Source organism: Ictidomys tridecemlineatus, chromosome 9 (assembly GCF_052094955.1).
Source record: "Ictidomys tridecemlineatus isolate mIctTri1 chromosome 9, mIctTri1.hap1, whole genome shotgun sequence".
In the NCBI taxonomy this organism is placed as follows: Eukaryota; Metazoa; Chordata; class Mammalia; order Rodentia; family Sciuridae; genus Ictidomys; species Ictidomys tridecemlineatus.
This window is the reverse complement of record NC_135485.1, coordinates 91522210-91545440: the sequence shown is the minus strand read 5'-3', so window position 1 is coordinate 91545440 and position 23231 is coordinate 91522210. Positions and strand designations below refer to the sequence as shown.

The following is a 23231-nucleotide window of genomic DNA, read 5'->3' as shown; positions in this document are numbered from 1 at the left end:
AGAGCTACTTGAAAAATTTTCAGATAGTATTACTGAAGGGTTTTAAGAGCCATGGTAAGGAACTAAATGAGTGGGAAACCATGGGAGAATTTAGGAAAAAGAGATTGAGTTTGATTAAGGACCTTCTGCTTCCTATGGAGGACGAGTGCAAGCAGTGGCCATGTCTGGGCAATGCGAGATGATGGTGGATTGAATTATCAGGAACAATGGTAGTGACAGTCTTTGGGTATTAAATTTTTGTTAGCTACATTGATTTTGGAGGAACATTTAATTTATGAGGCCCAATTTCCCACTTTGCTTAGCTCATAAAATAAGGGATAGATCATGATATGGGGTTGTTAGTACAGAAACTTGAAAAGTGTTATTTTTAAATGGCCAAAGCCAATTTTATCTATAAAGTTAAATATCAGCAGGATCCCAAGATAATCAAAACAAAAAGACACTTTTTTTTTTTTTTTTTGAGATGGGAGGGGGGTCTCACTATGTTGCTCAGGCTATTCTTGAACTCATAGGCTGAAGTGATTCCCCCTGCATCAGTATTGTAGGTAGCTGGGACTACAGGCATGCACCTGGCTAAAAAGACACCTCTTAAGTAGAAAAATGTCATTTTAATTTTGTAATTTTAGCTTAATGATTAGTTATTTCTATCTGTTAGTTTTCATCATGTTGTCTTTGTTTCTTACATTTAAAGTGAACTGGGGGGCTGGGGATGTGGCTCAAGCGGTAGCGCACTCGCCTGGCATGTGTGCGGCCCAGGTTCGATCCTCAGCACCACATACAAACAAAGATGTTGTCTCCGCCGAAAACTAAAAAATAAATATTAAAATTCTCTCTCTTAAAAAAAAAAATAAAGTGAACTGGGGCTGAGCATGGTGACTTACACCTGTAATACTAGCAACCAGGGAGGCTGAAGCAGGAGGATTGAAAGTTTGAGGCCAACCTGGGCAAGTTAGCATAAACTTGTCTCAAAATAAGATAAAAATGACTGGATGTAGCTCAGTGGTAGAGCTCCCAGGAGTTCAATACCCAGTACCATACATACATACATAAAAAGTGAATTAGGGGCTGGGGTATAGCTCACGGGTAGAGCGTTTGACTGGCATGTGCATGTGTCCTGAGCTTAATTCCCAGCACCACACACACACAAAAAAAGTGAATTGTGATTGTGCTATTTTCTTAGATGTTTATTAAAGTTATAAGTTTTTAAATAGTACTTACCTAGCCTCTTTATTATGGAGATAATCTAATAATTTATGTAATTATTAATCTAATATTTGATTTGTCATTTTACATAGAATATTTCTCATCAAGGAAATATAAACCACATAAAGAATAAAACCCGGGGCTCAGGATGTGGCTCAAGCGGTAGCGCGCTTGCCTGGCATGCGTGCGGCCTGGGTTCGATCCTCAACACCACATACAAATAAAGATGTTGTGTCTGCCGAAAACTAAAAAATAAATATTAAAAATTCTCTCTCTCTAAAAAAAAAAAAAAAAAAAAAGAATAAAACCCTTTGAGTCTCTTGGTACTATGACCTATTTCTACCCGCAAAGATCTCTGACACCAAACTTGTGGGCTTTTCACACCAAGAAATTCTCCAATTCTCTGTAGACACCAAGTATCCTAAAGTTTAATTCAGTTCTGACACGAATTACCCAGAGTTAACCTAGACACCATAGATTAAGAGCACAAGACTGGCCCCAACTTCAAATTCCAGTTGCAAGTAATGGGTCCTAAGAATACTTGTACTTCTATGCAATTTGGCTGCAAATTGAGCCCCTGCCCCGTGTTTGCTAATTTGCTGAAACAGCTCACAGAACTCAGGTAAAGAGGTGTACCAGGTGGGGCCTGGAAGACTCTTAGTGCAAGGAACTTTTGTCCTCATGGAATTTGGAGTGTGTGCCCTCCTGGAATGTGGATGCATTCATCAGTTTGGAAGCTCTCTGAACCCTGTTGTTACAGGGTTTTTGTGGAGGTTCTATTACATAGCACGATTAATTATATCATTGGTCATTTTTTTTTGTCCTCATGAGCAGATTGAACTTAGGGGTGCTGTATCATTTGGCTACATTCCCAGCTCTTTCTACTTCATTTTGAGACTGGGTTTCAGTAAGTTGCCCAGGCTACCCTTGAACTTTTGATCCTCCTGCCTCAGTCTCCTGAGTTGCTGGAATTTCAAGCATGCACCGTCAAACCTGGCATATGATTGGTTATTGATAGTTAACTCAATTTCCAGCCCCTCTTCTCTTTCTGGAGGTGAGGAAATTCCAGACCTCTATCACACCTATCCTAAAGGCATACAGAGCTGGCTCCTCTCCCCCAACCAATAGTCACCTTTTTAGCATAAATTCAGGTATGCTTGGAAGGGTTTTTTTTTTTTTTTGTTACTGAGAGGATTGAACTGGGGGGAGGGGGACTCAACCCCTGAGCCACATCCTCAGCCCTGTTTTGTATTTTATCTAGAGACAAGATCTCACGAGTTGCTTAGTACCTTGATTTTGCTGAGGTTGGCTTTGAACTCACGACCCTCCTGCCTCAGCCTCCCTTGCCACTGGGATTACAGGTGTTTGCCACCATCCCTGACTTGAAAAGGATTTTTATGAATCACAAAATATACTCAACTTATTTCATCACCCAGGAAATTACAAAGGGCTTAGGAGATCTATGACAGAAAGCAGAGATGAAGATCATTTTGTGTGTGTGTGTGTGTATGAATATATATATATATATATATATATATATGTTTATTTATTTATTTATTTTGAGATGAAGTCTCACTGTGTTGCCCAGGCTGGCTTCAAACTTCTGCACTCAAATGCTCCTTCTGTTTCAGTCTCTGTAGTAGCTGGGAAAACAGGTTTATACCACCAACACTGTATTATTTCCGTTTTTCTTGGAACTGGGAATTGGACGCAGGGCCTTGAGTGTGCTATGCAAAAGCTCTACCACTGAGCTACATCCCTAGTCCCCTTATTTCTTATTATACTACTATCATAGAGTCAATTGCCTGAATTTCACTATTTATTTAACATGTATTATATTTAAGTCACTAAAAATGATACTGAAGTGCATGATAAATGAGTTTATAGGCTGGTTAGAGACATTCTGGTTTTATACAAATATCTGAAATATAGTTCATAAATCAAATGCACAGAATGTAATGCAATTAAGACAAAAAAAGTAAATTCTCTCTACTAGGGAAGAATAATGTTTTTGGTCAGAGCTGTCTAACTTGGTTATGGTTTTGCTTCACACAGTTTTGACGATTTGGGTTATTCTTTTAAAGTCCACATTTATAACCATTTATCATAATGAAATTAAGACAAAACATGGTTTTGTTAATAGCTTGCAAATTCAGTATTAGAACATTTTATAAGAAGATTTGATAAAGCTATTGCTTTCTTTTCCTATCACAGTAGAAGAATTAGAATCTTTGTGACAAATATCCAACTTCTGCCCATCCACCCCCACACGCTGATATTCTCTTTTGGTACTAGGTAAATAGTAGGTGATCAATAAATGGTTACTGAATGAACCATTTGAATTTGCATCATTACTGAATTTGAGTGCGATTAGCTGATCTCCCTGCTTATCTGTTTATGTCTGTAAGTCTATTTCTAATTGAGTATATGTGAGTTCCCTCACAATGAGATTATTGTATGTTGCACTGTGTCTAGTGGTTATGTCTAAGATCTTCTATGAACCAAACTCAATGATGACTCGCTTAACACTCACCCATCTGCCAGTATTTTGACTTTAACTTATATATATGTATATATTATGTGTGTGTACTTATAAACAAACTTAAATGTAAAAGGTGATTTATTGAAAAGTGGTGGGATAGTGATGGCAGTGATTGGCCTATGAAATTGCTCCCAAGGCAGTCATTGGCATCCTGGCGGTAGCTCATTCCTCAGCTTCCCTGAACCAGGCTTGGAACTCTAATTACTTCCTATATATATATGATAAATTCAGGCTGCAAAGAAATCCAAGTGCTTTTTGTGCTTATTTTTTCCCTCTGTTTCTAACAGAAGGAACCAGATTAAAAAAAAAATATTTTGTGAGAAAACGACACTCCTTACTCTGTACCACTTGCTTAGATGCAAGCCCAGGCACCCGATGATGCAACTCGCGAGTGTGGAAGAGGCTGGCGGATGGGCTGTCACGTCTGGCTGATCTGATGTCAGAGCAGATCATGTGGTGCTCTGCGGGCAGCTGGGACTGGCCCGTGGAAAGCACATGGATTACAGTGTGAGGCTGTAATGGGAAAGTCGGTTCCTGGGCTGCTGTCTCATAGACGTCAGCCTGCAGGGAAGCTGGGGGCTCTCCTACTTGCCCTGCTCCGGGGCCCCTCCTGCTGCGTGACTCACAAGCAATTGCAGAGAGAAGCTGCTTGCTGCTCCCAGTAAGTGCTTAAAGACGGTCTTTGTTCAGAGCGTTTTGGAAGCGGGGAGGAAGTGTTGGTGTTGATGAGGGATGTTGGAAACCCTTTGTAAATCTCCCTCCCAGGAGCTGGGCTGGGCAGCATTGCTTTACATGCCATCCCGGGAGTTCAAAGGCAGTGCCCCATGTGCAAATACCCACAGCCCTGATTTTGGTTTGTTCTCCACGTGATGTGTTTTTCTGCTTTGCGATTTCTATTTTTTTAATTGTAGGGAAGATTTTTTAGGTCTGGTTAGAGTGAAGTGATTTCAGATTCCCACACCCTGAGTGGACTTGGTGTTCTCTGTATGGTAAGCAGGGAGAGGGAAAGAGGGTGGTGTCTCTTTTGGTCAGAAACACTGCTTTTGTATTAAGATATCCGCTGTGTTTTTGCCAGGGAAATATTTAGTGATAACCACTCCTTCTCTGCTTTGGATTAGTAGGTGATGAGAGAGAAAGGATGAACCAGTGGTAGAGAGAGATGATTCGTTTTTGGTAAACAGCAGTGCTGTTAGTAATTGCCTTTTTTCATGGTTCAAATTTCTGTTAGATAGTGTCAGTTGGCAGAACAGGTGCTGGCAGTGGAAGAACGATGGGGTTCTCACTCCTTTTCCTAGCAAACAAATTATCTTTTCTGCTTTAAAAGCCCAATTAAGGAGTGGCAAGAAGTGTGCTATGTACAGATTTCTATGCACTGTTTTTTTTTGGGGGGGGGTTTGGTTTTTGCATTTTTTTTTGCTAGTATCAAGTACTGTATTCCCCACGTTCATGCATCAGGAACACCATCTCTATGGTGTCTTAGGTGTGGCCTCTTTGGAGAGCAAGAGAATAAATCCAAAAACATATTACTCTTCCTTCTGGGCACATAACACTAAATCTGTTTTTGAGACTGAAAATAAATGTGAGTGGTTGGAAGAAAATAGGAGAATTTAGAAGAACAGATTGTTTATTTGCCCTGGCACTTTTCTGTGAACACCTGATAGAGTTTGAGGTCAAGGCATATGGTGTCCCTTAGAAAGACAACAGGCAAATAGTAAGGCTATGAAAAATCTTTTGCTTCTTCATCTTTTTTTCTTCTTTTTTTTTTAAAGGAATAACCCCTTTTCTTGAGACAAGGCACAAACTGTACACTTCGGGGCCAAAGACTGATTCTAGAAATATTTAGGTATTGAAAAAACTTTTGGATGGGAGAGGTGATGGGGATGGCAGGAAGAAGTTATGCTAATGAGGTCCCTTCTATTTTATAGCCTTTTGCAATCAATGGTTTAAGTCACAGAACAACAGACAAGAGCTTGCCCCACCCATGGTGTGGTGAACATGAGCATTCATTTGCCATTTTATTTCACCGAACTGTGTAAGCTCTAGTGCAGAGACAGTTCTATAATAGGTTATCTAAGCCTGTGTATTACAGGTACCAGCCAAAGAACTCGAAGACTCCCTCCTTCCCACCTTGTTCTCCCTTCCATAGCATTGAGTGAAGCTAAATGTATCCTGGAGACAGCCCATACTGCTGCATGCCTTGTTAGCCATTGCCTTTAGGTGAGGAATGTTTTCAGAGCGCTATTACTGACCCAGTTCTCGCTCTGCCTTTTCTGAACAACCCAAGACCACACCCCCTTTTTTGGCTACATGCCAAAGACTGTTTCTCTGAAGGAGAGTCTGATAAAATGCTGCCCCTACTTGGACACATTGATTCCTTGATCAGAAAACCCAGGTAGACACACACCATCTGCTTCTTGGTGTGTGTGGGGGAAGTTCTCATTTATGGGGATTTTAGCTATTGTTTTATTAAAAAATTTTATTTCCAGCTGCTCAGGAAGATGAAGCAGAAAGATAGGAAGTTCTAGACCATCCTCAGCAACTTAGATCCTGTCTGTAAAACAAACAAAACAAACAAACAAGAACAGGGCTTGGAACGCAGCTCAGTAGTAGAGTGTCCAGCATCCAATCCCCAGTACCACACACCTACACACAAATTAATATGAGTAAAAATGGAAGAAAGTTATCCATTTTGTTGTCTCACACAAGCTGTTTAACATGTCTGTCTTACTCATTAAGCTAAGTAGGCTGCATTCATTACAGAGGGGCTATCTATACCCATATTTCTATTTTTCAGGGAAAGCATTTCAGTTAGGGACTTAGAGCTGAAATAGATTTAAGGACTGACAATCAGTTCATCCCCATTTATATAGGGAGGAGAACTGTCCAGAGCTATCTATCTGCTGAGTGATAGATCAGGACTAGCACCCAGATCACCTGACTCTAGCCCATCCTCCTTTGGCATCACACACCCTAAGAGGGCAGTCTTTAACTATAAAATTGGCATTTTTTCCTTCAGTTTCAGATTATTGCAACTTATTTAAAGTTCTGTGGTATTACTAATATAGGAAAATCACTGTGCTTTCATATCCCTTTCCGCAAAATGTCTAGAACTAGATGAGAAGGCCTTTAAGATGAAAAACAAGTTCTTTTTCCTGATGAGAATATATTCTTTGTGGGATATGTGATCAGATTGTAAATACCTGATCCTTAGAGTTTTCCAGTCTTGGTTTAATGGGAATATGGACCACCCTAATTAATAAGGGGGAACCATTGTTAGGCATGGTAAATCACATACCAGGAGAACATTCAAAAGTATTCCATTTGATATATTTGAGTCCTATGTCCTCTACTACCCGCCACTTCCCTGGGAGCTAACATTTGAATTCAGAGTCTCATGCATGATAGGCAAATGCTCTATCACTGAGCCATATCCTTAGCTCTTAATGTTTTTTTCTTTATACAGATCTATCCATGGTGATATATTTAAAGTAATTTTCATTTAAAAATAAGGTTTCAGATTACTTTGTCTTTTTTAAAATTAATGCTAGGCCCATAAGAGATTTTAAATATATATATTTGTTGATGGAATAATATATGGAATATATAAAACATTACAATAATACCTGTGGATATTTATTTGTTGGTTTGTTTGTTTTTGGTGCTGGAGATTGATCTCAGAATTTTGTGCATGCTAACTAGACACTCTATCACAGAGCTACACCTCCACCCCTAATGATATTTAAAAGGTAATCCAATGTAGAGACTGTTCCATATGTTATTAGAATATCCATCTGTTAATTATTCAGTCTAATTTTTTTCCAGGGTGAAATTCATATATTTTCTTGAAATCATTATAAGTATGAATAAATATCATACACAATGCATCTGTTTCGATGCAGTTTGTAAGCAGTAAACACAAAATTAGATTGGGTGTTGTTTAATTACATTTTTTTTGAAGCCTTGACTATAATACAGAAACCCTCTAATATATCCTTGAAGTGTAGTAATCCGTTTCTACTGCTCAAGTGAGGGCATCTTTTCATTCTAGACATAAAATCATAGTGATATATTCAGAGAAATTAGTTCTAGTGGTTTTGACTGGTGCAAAAGGAATAATTAGAACACTAGTCTAAATAGCCTGCACTCTCTAGCTCAGAAACAAATGGCTGACTTTTCTAAATGGTAAAGATCTTCAAGGAAGCCTCCAAACATTTATTTATATTAAGCTTCAGGTTATGGAGGGGGAAAAACCAAACAAAGAGAAATAAGGTGTTAATATTCCTAATAGGGACAGATAGAAACTCTCAATAAAGATTTATTCAAAAAAGATCTAAGAGAAATATAAAAAATAAGGCAAAAAGATTCTGTAGAGGCTCACTATAGTGAATAGCTGCTGTATCCATTGTAAATTTTGTTTTAAGGTCTTGAGTCCTTTAACTGATTGCATTTAGGCAGAAAGCACAAGAAAATATCTCTTGTTGTAAACAAAGAAACAGATTTAAGTTAATGCTAATGTGTTCACAGCCAGAGCCAAAAAGCTTTTCAGGGTTATTATAACACACTGGGCTCCTGGCCCATCCATCTAAAGTCTAAAGTAGACTAAAGTTATGGATCAGCCCATTGTATACACCATTCCACATGAGAGCCAGATGCTACTGTTTACTGTGCTAGTGACTTAGCCAGAGTCAATGTGAAATCTGAGATTACTATTTGGGGTCAATGGAAGTTATACATGAAAAAAAAATTATTATTTTTTTCTGTTATGGATTTAGATTCCTATAGTCCAGTCTGTTTTGATTAGTGCTGATTATTATTATTATTTTTTTGCAACAATTTCTTAAACCTAATATATATAAATCTTATTGTCTAAACTGCTTAGATAGAGAGCTTCCTTGTGAAACTGTTTGCTTATTGTCTTTTGGACCTTGGGTGTCATATAGGTCTTCAACATATTTTTGTCCTTTGCCTTGAGCATAGAAAAGAAACTATGAAAACCTATCTGCATTACAACCACATTTGAAAATGTAGCTACCACACAGACTCTGAGAAGATTTGCTAGAAATCTGTGTATATTGATTAAGAGAAAGACTATTTGTTGTGCTCAGTGGGAAAGAAAATTCCATTATTTAGGACCCAGAACTGGGGGCTGGAGATGCAGTTCAGTGGTAGAGTGCCCGCTTCCTATGTGCTAGGCCCCAGGCTCAATCCCCAAAAAGAAAAAAATCCCCAGTGTTGGGTTTCTTGATGCTGTTTCATCCTTTATTCCTTCCCTTGCCCATTTGGCCTGAGCCCTTTTGTGTCAGTCAGCTTTGCTTTGCTGTGACCAAAATACCTGACAAGAACAACTTAGAGGAGGGAAAGTTTATTTTGGCTCCTGGTTCCAGAGGTTCAATCCAAGCTCAGCCTTTGCTCTGGGATCCAGGTGAGGCAGGGCATTATGGCAGAAGGGCATGCTGTAGAGCACTGTTCCATTCACAGACCAGGAAGCAGAGAGAGAAAGGGGAAGGGACTGCAGGGAAGATGAACCCTTTCAAGGCATACCCCAGCCACACCCCACCTGCCTGCACTTATTGCCTAGTCAGTCCATTCAAATTAGGATGGACTGATTAGGCTATAGCTCTCACAATTCAATCATTTCACCTCTGAACATTCCTGCATTAACATGGTTTTGGGGCACACCTCATATCCAAACCCAATGCCTTTTCATCAGACTAAACCATATTTTTAAGGAAGCTTCACAATTAAGAGAGGATAGGCAGGAGAGTCCTTCCTGCTTCTGCTGTTTCCTCAAGTACAAAGGTGCTGCATTTTGGGGGTAATGTGTCCTGTCCCCCATCATTGCCATATGCTGAGCACTTCCCATGTGTCAGACCATATGCTGATGCTTCATTTATTTGTGGACACTTTATAGATGATAAGATGGACTTGCCCAAAGCACATAACTTGTCAATGGAGATGCCAGGCAAGTCTTTTAAATCACAGGCTCTGTCTCCTATGAGCTCTTGTTCTGACTATAAATTCCTATAGAGTTGTGGACATAGACATGAAGTCTGAGACAGAGTCCTCTTTATTTACAATATACAGACTTGGTGAAAGGGTTGGTGATTTGTAGAAAAGGAGAAAATACCCTTTATTTTGGATTAGATTTATTTATTTTAAATTTTAAATTAGATTTAAATATGCTAAGTGTGGTGTGATATGGCTCCCACCATAATTATGGGAAAAGCTTAAAAAAATAGTACATGGTCTTCACTTTTTTCTAGGTATCTAGAAGACAGACCCTACAGCAAGTTCTTTTTCCCCCCCCTGCAGCAAATTCTTACTGCAAATATCAAAATTTTACAAAATTATAGGATCTTATTTATTTATTTATTCATTCCTCTTTGTAGTACTGGGGATCAAAAAGTATCACATGTCACATGGGCTATATCCCCAGCCTGAGGACCTTCTTCTTCTTGCTTTTTTTTTTTTTCAACTTTCCTATATCAATTTTATTTAAAACACAAAGAAGTATAATGGAAAGTGGTTCAAATAATGCTGAACATGAGCCACTGACTGATACAAAACCTTTAAATATGAAACAAAATTATCATTATTAAAAAAAACAACAAATGAATAAAGGTTATATACAAAAAGGACCAGGAATCTATAAGCTGATTCCAAAAATGCAAAGACTTCATAAAATCTGTGGTGATACTAGAACCACCGCTGCTTTGAAGAAGGGCTATCATACAGCATTCAGTCAGCTGAAGACGGATTGGTAGACGTGAATAAATTTCAAGTCACTTTTTCTTGTGCAGAGTCATTCAGATCTTCCTAAGCCTGAATGGGCAGTACTATGACTTTGTTCCTTTTCCATATTCCTGAACAAGCCTCTATGGAGTTCAACTCCGCCCCCCCCACCCCTGCCCATTTTTTCATTGGTGTATTATAATTATACATAATGGTAGGATTCGTTTATACATATTCGTAGATGCACACAATATAGCAATATAAAATGGCTAGTGTCACTCCTCAACACTTCCCCCCTCTGAAGTTCAACTCAATGAGACACTTACAATAGCAGTTCCTTAGGAGCCAATATGAGAGACAGGTGGTTCTAATTTCCTAATGAGAAACACAACTTGCCATCAACAGCAAAATATCAAAATGGACACGTCCTTTTTTTCTTCTTCCTTCTGATTATGCACAATATGTCTTCTTTCAAGACTGCTATCCTCAGTCACACTTGTTCCTTCACAAATCTAAACCTTGAGGTGACATGAAGGAGACCAACATCAAGAAAAGAAAGTTCAGAAATTAAGAAAACTGGAAGGTATACAGTACACCTCCAGAGCATCTCAATGTCTGTGCTACAGTAGAATTCAGTGTTCTACTGTGGACTGCAGATTAACAGTGACAGCTTGAATTTGGACACCAGCTTGGTTAACTTTCCCTCGGAGATTAATATGATTGGGTTCTAAAATACAGGAAACATTAAGCCAATTCTAACAGAGATTGAAGCTGAGTTGAAAAGAAGTTTTGCATCTTTTTTACAGTCTCAAAAAACATTTTGTCCAGAAAAGAGTATTGTTTCTCCATAGTGTACATTCTAGGCTTACTAAAACTTAGTTGGTATACATAAAACAGATTAATTTGAAGTTACTAATTCTAATACCACAGAATTTTAAAGGCTTCTTCCTGATATTCTATGATATTCAATTTCAGAATAAACTAAGTCCTGTGAGAACATTTGGCCCAGATGTTACTAAAAATAATTGTTGCTCTAAGATTTCACACAGAGAATAACATTCCATGTGCTTCTACTTCTTGCTTCATTTTCCATTTGGGAATGAAAAGAAGAAATTCAGAAAAAATATTTTTAAAGGATGTGTATTATTGCTTAGAAGTTCCAGTATGTTGCTTCAGTTAATTTGCGTGTGTGTGTGTGTGTGTGTGTGTGTGTGTGTGTGTGTGTGTGTGCTGGGGATTGAATCCAGGGCCTTGTGCTTGAGAGACAAGTACTCTATCAACTGAGCTACACCCCAGCCCCATGCTTCAGTTAATTTTAACTCGTTGGGTTAAAGAACCAACTATTATACATGCGTTCAGGCACTCTTCTGTTTAAAAGTATTTGAAGCTTAAGTTGGAAAAAATGTAAAATTCCCTTAAGGACAGCTAGCAGCTATCTCGGTACATGTTAGTACTCAACACCTAGGTGGGACAAGCAGGTTGGAAGGACAGAGAGTGATTTGTAGTGGTTGTATTGTAAAGGGAGTCTTCTCTGGACATAGGTCAGTTTAAAAGGTGTTCGTGATTTCAGCTTGAACCACCAGAGAAATAAACAGGCTTATGCTATTGTGACAATGAAGGGGCTGTAGATCAGTGGTAGAACACCCCTGGGTTCAATCTCACTACTGAAAAAATATCACGACTACAATTCCATTATCAAGTCTCATAAAATTAATAGTGATTTTTAATATAACCCAATATGCAATCATCTTTCAGTATCCTTTATTTTCTCAAAAATGTCTTCTTGCAATTGTTTTATTTAATTTAAAGTCAAATTCAGTTTGCATGGGGCATCTATTTTATTTATTTATTTTTTTGTACTGGGGATTAAACTTAGGGGCGCTCACTGAGCCATACTTCTAGCCCTTTTTTTATATTTTATTTAGACACAGGGTCTCTCTGAGTTGCTTAGGCAATGGCTAAGTTGCTGAGGCTGGCTTTGAACTTGTGATCCTCCTGCCTTAGCCTCCTGAGCTGCTAGTATTACAGGAGTGTGCCACTGTGCCTGGCTTCTTTTTATCTTGAGTAATTCTCTTCCTTTAGAAAACCATTTATCTGCTGGAGAAGTCTAGTCATCTGTGGAAGCCCCACTTCCTGGATTGGGCTGATTGTTTCCTTTGGGTGCCGTTAACTTTTCCTCTGTCCCTTGTGTTCCAGGCTTGACTGGACTTAGGTTCAGCACTTCTGGCTGGAGTCCTTCACAGAGTGAGTGGTGCTTTCCCATTCTTCCTGCTGTGTCACCACAGGGGGCCCTTTTGAGTGATCCTAAGATTTAGGAGAGGAGTTTGATGGTGTCAGTCTGAGCTCCCCATTATAAAGTTCCCCAGCAATATTTCACCTGATGTTTCTGGCATCCAGCAATTACTATGGCCATAAGTCCATTATACCCATTAAGGGTTGCAAAATGATTTTCTAATTCTTTCATTCTTTTTGCATTTATTACTTGAAGTTATTCCAAAAGGAAGTTCCTTCAAATCAACTAGTTGATAAGCCTAAGTACAGTTGGCTTATGCTTTTTAAAGATCACATAGTATTCTTTAGTACTGTAATTAAACAGGTCCCTTATTTAAGGATATTTATTTAGAGTGTTCTTTTTCTATGTATTTTTTTTGGTTTATTTAAATATTTTCCCTAGTGTATTTGTATATATTAAACAGTGAACTATGGAATTTTATTTATTTAGTAATTTATTTTTTGGTACTGGGGATTGAACCCCGTATCAGAGCATATTATCACTGAGCTACAGCTCAGGAGGCCTTCTTTTTTGTTTGTTTGTTTTTGAGACAGGGTCTTGCTAAATTGTTGAGGCTGGCCTTGAACTTGAGATTCTCCTGCCTCAGCCTCCTAAATTGCTGAGATTACAGGTGTGCAACACCATGCCTGGCTAAACTGTGGCATTTAATAGTAAAATAATGATTGGACTTTTTTTTTACTCTGTGCATGTTAATATAGTAAGTATACGTATAAGCATTAGTCAGACAGAACTCTACTTTAACTCTGAATTAATTTCCTATTAATCATGTGACTGTAAGCAAATTATTCATTTTTTTAAAAAATTATTCTTGCTACACCTCATTTCTTTAGTCATATACTGGGAATAATATTATCTGATTCCTGGATTATTTTGAGCATTAAATAAAATAACAGGTCTAAATGTTTACTTTAGTGCCTAGTACAGAGCTAGTGCTTGGTCAAGCCAGGAGCTGGTGAAACAGTGCAGGCAAAGCTCCTGGACCCGGCCCACCAATAGAAGCTTCCTCAATAGTGCTACACTTCCTCCTGTCTTCACTCTTCCCCAGTCTGAGCAGTAACAAAGATTGTTTCCCTAGGCTCTTTTCAAGAATTAAAACAAACAAATAAATACATAAAAATAAGTAAATCCCAGCTGCCCTGAACTTTTTGCTGTGAAAGGCCATTCTGTCATGAGTCTGTATGGAGGACCACCTGGTGGGGCTCCCCATCCCTGGAGACTTTGCTGCATATGGGGAAAGGCCTACTCTTCAGGGTGTCCTGTTCCAGAAAGGACCAGATGGAATACATACTGCACTGTGTCTTAACCTTGAGCGGTGGAAATAGGCTGCTGTTCCTGTCTTTCTCTGCCTTCTTTCCCAGCCTCAACGGTGGCTCCCAGTTCATTTTTGGGGTTAGAAAATTGTCCCGATGGAACTCTGATGAATTACTCCTAGGGTTCTGTCTACACTAAATAGGATCATGACAAATTAATATTCTCATACTTTACTGTAGAATACGTGACATCTGATTTAAAGTGGCTGGGCTAAGTTATCTTTTCTAACGACTCCTGAGGATTTGTGTTTCTTATGTCTTGATATTTTTTGCTCCTATAGGTTCTTCATCTTTGGAACATCTTTGGCCTCATTTCTACTCCCCATTTCTCCTTTATCTGACAGTGGCCTGTTTTTCTTCCTTCCCCTATGGACATCAGGCTGCTGCTATCTTCTCTTCTTGCTTCCTGCTTTCATCCTATCGTCTTTCACTTCCCAGAAGCACCATCTGCCCATGAAGTGAGGAGATGTTTTGCACCCTCCCTGGATAGCACTTTGTCCCTGTGATTGATAAAACCTTCTTTTACAGCGTGACAAGCACTGTACATGCATTCATGGATCCCAGGTTTTTAGATAGACCAAATTCAGAAAGGTAAAGCGATTGGAAAAGGTGTGCTGAAGATAACCTAGCGTTGGCACAGGAGACTGGAAAAGGACAATTGGCTTCCTGATGCTTAGGATCAGGCTGCTTTTCAGTGAAATCTGCTGAAAGAGCCTGCACATATTTCAGGAACAGCCTGGAAAACAGGAGCTACTTTGGGTCATTCTAGTGGGTGCCTTCTGTCTATTTTGATGTAAGGTTATCTTGAGTGTGTGCTGACTCTTTCAAGAGATGCTAAATATTTTGACAAATTTGAATGGTTGTCCTAAACTATTAAAGTATCTTAGTTAAGATGAACACCATCCGGTATTAATTGAAACTTGGAATATTAGAATATCACAGAATGGCACAAGTTCTTAAAGGACTAGTAACATATAAATTAAAGGAGAGGGAGGGGTGTAGCTCAGTGATAGATTGCTTGCCCAGCCTGCACAGGACCCTGGGTTCTAGCCCAGCAGGGCAAAAAGCAAAACGAACACCCATAAATTAATTAATTAGAGGAGAAAGATCTAAGAAAAAGAACTCAGTTTATTTTTTTTTCAATTATTTTACAATTAACTCCTGACAAGCTAACTCAGAATTCAGGGACCCAGTGTTAAGGCTAGAAAGACCCATGTATACTCTTTGTCCTAAATGTAGAGAGTTTTTTCTTTTGTTTGTTTTGGTTGAAGGATGACTTTTAAAAGAATCATATGTAGCAGTTGAAATTTACCTTCTACATCCTCTACGCCTGGGACTTTTTCACGGGGATATCTCTTCAAAATGTCTATTTGTGATCTTTCCCTCCCAACATTGTACTTCTCTGTGGAGCAATAGGCTGTGCTTCCCACATGTGAAGGGCAAGTGTTTTCCCTCCTGCTGTCATTCATTCAACAACAAGAGACTACCATGCTAAGTGAAATAAGCCGATCCCCCCAAATCAAAAGCTGAATGTTCTCTCTGATATGTGGATGCTAACACACCATAGAAGTTTATTGGATTAGGCAAAGGGGAATGGAAGGAAGGGAGCAGGGTAGGAATAGGTAAAACAGTAGAAGGAGTTGGACATAAATTTCCTATGTTCATATCTGAATATACAACCAGTGAAACTCCTCATCATGTACAACCACAAGAATGGGATCCTAATTAGAATAAGTGATACTCCATGCATGTATGATATGTCAAAATATACTCTAATGTCATGTATATCCAAAAAAGAATAAATAAATTAATAAATAAGTATTAAGCAACTACTGTTGCCAGCTCTGGTGCCTTGGGCTGGAGGTACAGAGATTAGTGAGACGTGGTCCTGGTTCCTGTCCTTCCTCTAGCAGCTGGTACTAAGTTGAGCATCTCTGCTTGGATGAGCAGGGTTCCCAGTGTGGCTTGTAGACCACCTGCAGAGGTTCTCCTGGAGCCCTGTCTCTGCTACTAAGTCAAAATCTAGGTAGGCTTAGGAATCTGCATTCTCCCCCAATGAGTCTTGCCTGGAGCATGGCAGAAGTGAGGTGGATGGTGGACAGAGTGGCAGCTGACATGGATGGAGACAATCCAATCCTCAGAGGCAGCTTCACACTCAGCATTAATATATGTGATATAATAATTCGGAATGAAGGTTACTCACCTCTTACTCAAATGTGTCTTCTTTTATTGACTTTTTAAAATACAAAGTACATATTATTTTACTGGAAAAATAATTAGTCTAAATTAATAAAAGTGTACCCTTCCTTAAGAGTTTACCTTATGAGAGGTTGAGGGGGGTTCAGTGCTGAAGCACCTGTATAAATTCTGGGAAAGTTATGGATTCAGTTCTCTAGAAAGTCATAGTCCAGGATGGAGGGGAAGATTCTGGATATTAGGAGTGGTGGGTAGAGGAATTAGAGCCCCGGTTTAAGTGCCTAGAAGGTTCATAAATGTAACCCAGGGGTATCCAAAGGGGAGAGTATAGCTGATGGCTAGTATGCTTAGGATTCATTTAGGAAGAGGAAAATGCAAAGATAAAGCAATAAGAACTAACAAACACATTTTGCTATATATAAAGTGCTGTACCAAGCACTTTACGTATATCCATGTATTTGGTCCTAACAACAGTCCTAAGAGGTGGGTGCTAGTACTCTCATCCTCATGTTCCGGGTGACGAATCGGAGAAGTTAAGTAATTTGCTTGAAGTCCCCCAGCAGGGCTAGGATTCCACACCAGGCAGTGTGGGGCCCAGTGCAAACTCATCATCACTCTCATTCAGCTGCCTCTCAGAAGTATAATCATGTAAAATATCAAAGTAGAAGTTTGGTAGAATTTTAAATTTTAAATCTTTCCTACAGTTCTATTTGAGCACTGATTTCTTTCAGTTTTTCACCAAAATAATATCTTCTCTCCCCAAAGAACTGCACAAAGGACAGTTTTGGAAGTACTGACAACTGGCCTTGTAAATGCCTTCAGGGCTGGTTTCTTCTCTTTTAGAGAAGAAATTACATATTCCTGTGTGCTCTTAACCTTATAATCTAGATGCACATGAAAACCCCCTTTATTGTAGATCTGATCCTTTACTGCCCGAAGTGAAGCCTGGATGCACTATTTTTAGAGACCCAGCCACCACATCTTAGTCTTTAAGCAAGTGTGTGATAAAAGAAAAAAAAAAAAAGTATATTTACAAAGCTGAACAACTTTTCAGGTTATTTTTTTTAAAAAAAATTTACTTTTAGATTGAGGTTTTAAAGGTATTCAGGTTGTGTGGTCAGTAAATGTGGGTAGTTAATAACAAATGAAAAATATGTTAACAAGGACATAGACATTTGAGCTGAAGCTGAGCTTCTGCCATGAAGAGTTATTCGACTTGAGAAGGTTTTTGGAAACTATGGAATGTCTTTACATATTGTCCCAGATGAAGATTGCCAGGCGGGAATCAGTCTTCAATCAGAAAGAAATTGGTGAACTCTGAGATTACTCTTTTATTTGGTGGAATGAGGAACAAGAGACCAGCTGTTTCTTGGACATATGCTCAGTGGCCTCATAACCTGGTTTCTGCCCTAGCTCCTTTGAAGAACTATACCCACAAAATACTCTATTTCCAATCAAGTCATTCTTAGGTGTAGGTTTGCTGCATAAATCCCATTATCCCACACAGTGAATACCCTTGCCTAGCCATCTGCATGCAGCTTTACTGAAGAACAGGTTATTTTGAACTGTGGGAAATGTATGAATGTGTCTCCCAGGTCAGGAATGACTACAGACACCCCTGAAAATCCAAACCCAAATGATTTTTATTAATTTAGACTAATTATTTTTCCATTAAAAATATATAAGTCAACAGAAGAAGACATGCTTGAGTAAGAGGTGAGTGACCCTCATTCCAAATTATTATTATTATTTTGCATTTTTGGATATCAAACCCAGGACGTTGAATACACTAGGGAAGTGCTGTACTGCTGAGCTACACCCCCAGCCCTTAAAATTTTCAATGTAAACAGATGCATGTTGCATCTCTTAAAACACTGTTCAAACTGAAGAAAACAATAGCCTTTACCCGTGAAAGATAGATTTATGATTCATAACAATTATTTATTTACAAGCCAGTGGCACTTGCCTGTAATACCAGAAACTCTGGAGGCTGAGGCACAAGGCTTGCAAGTTGGAGGCCAGAGTAGGCAATTTAGGGAGATCCTGTCTCAAAAAAAAAAGGAGTGGGGTGGGGATGCAGTTCAGTTGTAAAGCACTCCTGATTTCAATCCCCTGTACAAAAAATTATTCTTTAACTATTAAAAGATTATATTAATATCCAATTGCTGCTGTAAGAAATTTCTACAAATTGAGTGGCTTAAAACAACACAAATTTATTACCTGACAGTCTGGGAATTAGATGCTCAAAATGAGTTTCACTAAGCTGAAATCAAGGTGTCTGCAGAACTGTGGCCTCTCTGAAGGTTCTAGCAGAGACTCTGTTTCCTTGCTTTTTCCAAATTCCAAAGTTGCTTCCCTACCTTGGACCCTGGCCCTTCGGTTGTCATCATATCTTTGACCCCTCTGCGCCTTTCACGTAAGGACTCTTCTGATATGTTGCCTACCTGAATAACACAGGATAATCTACCTTCTAGAAACTTTAATTTAGTCACATCTGCCTTATAAGGTATAGTTCATGAGTTTCATGGACATCCTTGGACAGTTAGCATTATTCAGATATTCAGCTCAGATTTACTAAGGGATTTTGTGTGGGCAAAATTCATATTAAAGTCATACTTCCTCCTCAACTCTATTTTCCATTAAGGTCTCACATTTTATTTATCTGAGAACTCCCTACCGGGGTATGAAGAGGTCCCAAGAGCAAGGTTTTCCAAATTAAAACTCTAGTGGCCCATGAAATGTTAAGACATATTCTGTTTTAGAAAGTGTTAAATACGATAATCATTTCATAATCCATCCTATTCATCCTCATCTTTAATATACATTAGCATATGGGAAAGGTACTGAGACTTTTATTGTCTATGATTCTTTCTTTCTTTCTGTGCTGGGAATTGTACTTAGGGCCTTGAACATGCTTGTCAAGTGCTCTACCAGTGAGCCACATCCCCAGCCCTTAGAGCTGATGCTAAATATCTCCTAAATTACAATTTTCCTTAGTATTCTTTTTCTAATGTCTTTGTGGAACTTAGATTCTTTAGACTTTAGAGCAATCATCTTTCCAAACCAGACAGTAAGAAAAAGTTATGTTTCTGTCAATCCTGTTATGCTAACAAAATTGCAAAAGAGCTATCAAACACTTTTGGCAAAAATCTTTAATGTGGGTTTGAAATTTCATTTTATGTTAAAAAATCACTTAGTAATGCACTGTAACCTAATTAGTAAAATAAATAAATTATAATCAACTAATATAAACAAATATCTGAAGATGTGGTTCAAATATGGATGAACATGATTTACTTAGGTGTTTTTGACTTTGATATATCACTACAGAATTCAGAAAACAGGACAAGATATTGAAAACAAGGACAAGTTAATTAAACATAAAATATATTTCTTCCTTAGGTTGCAATCTAAGTTCCTTTTCAGTAGAAGATACTGACCCTAGTAGAATATATGGACACCAATTATCTTGGAAAATGATGACTTAAGAGGGAAGCGAGAGAATAGGAGCCAATTAGAGGGGGGCATGCACCTGGAGCCCTGTCTCGGAGATGGGAAGGTTGGATAGGAGCATTGTGACTGCAGGGATGTGGGAGTTGGAAATAGCATGTCTTCTGGGAAATTAACCACCACTACTTCCTTTCATTTGTGCCTTCATGAGATTTGTATAGTCAACATGTAATGGAGGCACCACAAAAGTCAGTTTGAAAATACCTAAATATATAAACACATATATATATAATATAAACATAAATATATATATTATATATATAATATATATATAATATAAACATATATATATATATAAACATAAGAATTGAATGAAAAGAGTATAAAAAATTTGGATTTACAAGTTCTTTTTACATTTTTTTTTTGTCGGGGGGCATGTTTTCTTAATATTTGCGGTTCCATGGTTAGGATCAAACCTTACCTTTATGTATGTACCTTAAATAGGGTGTTGTGGGCAAGTGTGGTGTCAAACCCTCTTATTATTAAATAAACCTTTCTTTCTTCCTTTCCTTTCCTTTCCTTCCCCCCTCCAACTCTCAAGTACAGGAAATTGAACTCAGGAATGCTTAACCACTGAGCTGCATTCCCACCCTTTTTTTCAGATTTTATTTAGAGACAGGATCTCGCTGAGTTGCTTGGGGTCTCGATAAATTGCTCAGGGCTTTGCTAAATTGCTTAGTTGCTGAGGCTGGCTTTGAACTCTCAAATCTCCTGCCTCAGCCTCCTGAGCTGCTGGGATTACAGGATTTCAGGTGTAGGCCACCATGTCCAGCCCTTATTTGGTTTAAAATCTTTGAGTCACCAGGTTTTTATCTGGCTTCATCGTTAGGGTTTGTTAGGCCTATATAAAAAATTCGAAGCTTGACCCCTCAAGATACTTTTCCCAGCTCTCCTCTTTTTACTTCTTGGAACAGTAGCTTTCCCCAATTGCATCTGCTCCCTTCCTTCCCTTTAACTTTTAATAAGCTGTCTGGTCACCCTTCTACTTCACTGACATTGTTCTGGTGAAAGTCACCAAGTTCATTAGCTTGTTTCTAATCTTCATTTTAGTTTCCTTTTGCCCCATTTTGTGTTTCTAAATGGGCCTTCCTTTCTGAAGCCCTCTCCTCTGTCTTGATCTTTTACTCTCTCAGTAGCTATTTCTTTTCAGTCTCATAAAAAGAGCTCCTCTCTCTCTCTCTCTCTCTCTCTCTCTCTCTCTCTCTCTCTCTCTCTCTCTCTTTTAATTTAGAGACAGGCTCTCCCTGAGTTGCTTAAGGCCTTGCTAAATTGCTGAGACTGGCTTTGAATTCACCATCCTCCTGTCTCAGCCTCCAGAGCAGCTGGGATGATGGGTGTGGGCTGCTGCGCAAAGCAGTCTATTCTCCTTTTAGAGGTTGCTGTTCATTGTCTTGCTCCCTGTTATGGTTTGGATATGTGGTGTCCCCGCAAAGCTCCTGTGTTAGTGCAGGAATAGTCAGAGGTGAAATGATTGGATTGTGAGGGCTGTTACCTGATCAGTCCATCCTAGTTTGAATGGACTGACTGGGTGGTAACTGTGGGCAGGTGGAACAAAAGTAGTGGGGGTGGGTCACTGAAGGCATTTTCTGCCGTGCTGCCATCCCTTGCTTCCTGGTTGTCTAAGTGAAGCAGCTTCCCTCTGCCACACCCTTCTGCTATAATGCTCCAGCTCATCTCGGGGCCCAGAGCGCAATCAGCCAAGCATGGACTGAACTTCTGAAACTGTGAGCCAAAATCAGCTTTCCCTCCTCTCTGTTGTTCTTGTAGGATATTTTGATCACAGTGATGTAGAGCTAATTAATACTAATACACTCCCCTAAAGTGTGTGTGTGTGTGTGTGTGTGTGTATTTTGTTACTGGGGATTAAATCCAAGGGCACCTTTACCTTTGAGCTGTATCTTCAGCCCTTGTTTATTTTTTTATTTTGATAGAGGGTCTTGATAAGTTGCCTAGGCTGGATCCAAACTTGTGATGATCCTGCCTCGGGGCTTCGGATGTGGCTCAAGCAGTAGCGCGCTCGCCTGGCATGCGTGCGGCCTGGGTTCGATCCTCAGTACCACATACCAACAAAGATGTTGTGTCCGCTGAAAACTGAAAAATAAATATTAAAATTAAAAAAAAAACCCTGCCTCAACCTCTCAAGTTACTAGGATTATAGGCATGTGCCACCAAGCCTGGCACCCCTAAATTTTTGTTTGTTTCTTTTTAAAAAAAATTTTATTTTTTCATTCTGGGGATTGAGCCCAGGGCCTTGTTGTGCACGCTAGCTACACAATAGCCCTCCCTAAATTTTCTTTCCTTCTTTCTCTGGGTGAGTTCCTTCATCCTCATGTTTCAACTAGTAGGCTGATGACCCCAGCATTGGTCAGAGTGAGACCACACTGCTGCAACAGGAGGTAGATGGGTCTTTTTGCTCTATAAGGTCATCAAAACACTCAATTTTCTCTTCTTTTCTTTTACTTTCTTTTTTTTGTGTGTGGCTCTACTATCCCCTAAGGAGTTGTCTTTATCTGCACAATCCAAAGTACTTTAACAGCATCATGACTGTGTGAAAGTGAAGATCAAGATTTCCCTTCTAAGGAAGCTCTAAAGAGGTTGTACACAATGGTTCTGCAATGGTAGCATATAGTCAGGTGTAACTTCAAAAGAGGCTGGGATAAGAGTGGCCACGTCGTCTGCAAAAACTACTTATTGAATAACTATAAGGAAGAAGGGAAGAAGGTGTTCGGGGCAAAATTATTTGTCTCTATGAAAATACCTTTAGCATCATTTTCAGTGCTCCAGGTTTACAGATCCAGATACTTTGTCATACTTCCTTCCATGTGTCCTGCAGTTACCTCAAACTCAATGTGTCAAAACAAAACAAAGCTGAACCAAGTGTTATCTCTGGATTTTGCTTCTCCTACCACTTTCTCTGTTTTAGTGGTATCACTACTCAGTTGCTTGAACTCATTCATTCTTGATTCTTTTTTTTTTTTTATAACTTACTCCCCACAGCACATTTACAATGGAGTTCTATTTTATCTTAATTCTTGGATCCATGCTACTTTCACTGTGTCTATCTAGACCCCAAAAGGCTTTATCTTGTATTATTTCAGAAACCTCCTGACACTTGTCTTCAATTCAAGAGTTGTTTCCTTAGGTGTTGTTTTCTTCTACCCAGCTAACATATTTATCTTTTGAAAAATACAAATGGCCGGGTACGAGGTGGCACACACCAGTAATCCCAGCAACTCTGGAGGCTGGGACAGGAGGATCGTGAGTTCAAGCCAGCCTCAGCAGCAACGAGGCACTAAGCAACTCAGTGAGATCTTGTCTCTGGTGGTGTGGCTCAGAGGCCTATCCCAAGTTCAGTCCCTGGTACCCGCCCCCCCCAAAAAAGAAAGTACATGTGGGATACTTTCATTTTTTAAATTTCTTCTAATTAATTATGCATTACAGTGGA

At 39.0% G+C, this 23231-nt stretch overlaps 1 protein-coding gene and 1 pseudogene across 3 annotated transcripts in view; one reads left to right on the top strand and one right to left on the bottom strand.

Annotated features, from left to right (window-relative positions):
- LOC110598635 (ubiquitin-conjugating enzyme E2 E3 pseudogene) overlaps positions 1–4544 on the bottom strand; it is a 32369-nt pseudogene extending 27825 nt beyond the window's left edge.
- Positions 1–23231, top strand: part of Ank2 (ankyrin 2) — a 636862-nt gene that overhangs the window by 89080 nt on the left and 524551 nt on the right. Inside the window, exon 1 of one of the 3 annotated variants that reach the window (XM_078021763.1) lies at positions 4225–4406. The exons of 1 other annotated variant lie outside the window; for it this stretch is intronic. Coding sequence is in view for 1 of the 2 variants with exons in the window: in XM_078021764.1 (XP_077877890.1) it covers positions 4732–4734 (3 nt within the window). In the remaining variant the exon portion in view is untranslated. Of the gene's footprint in view, positions 1–4224; positions 4407–4715; positions 4735–23231 lie in introns of those variants that run through there. One more of the 3 variants, XM_078021764.1, reaches the window with a different exon arrangement.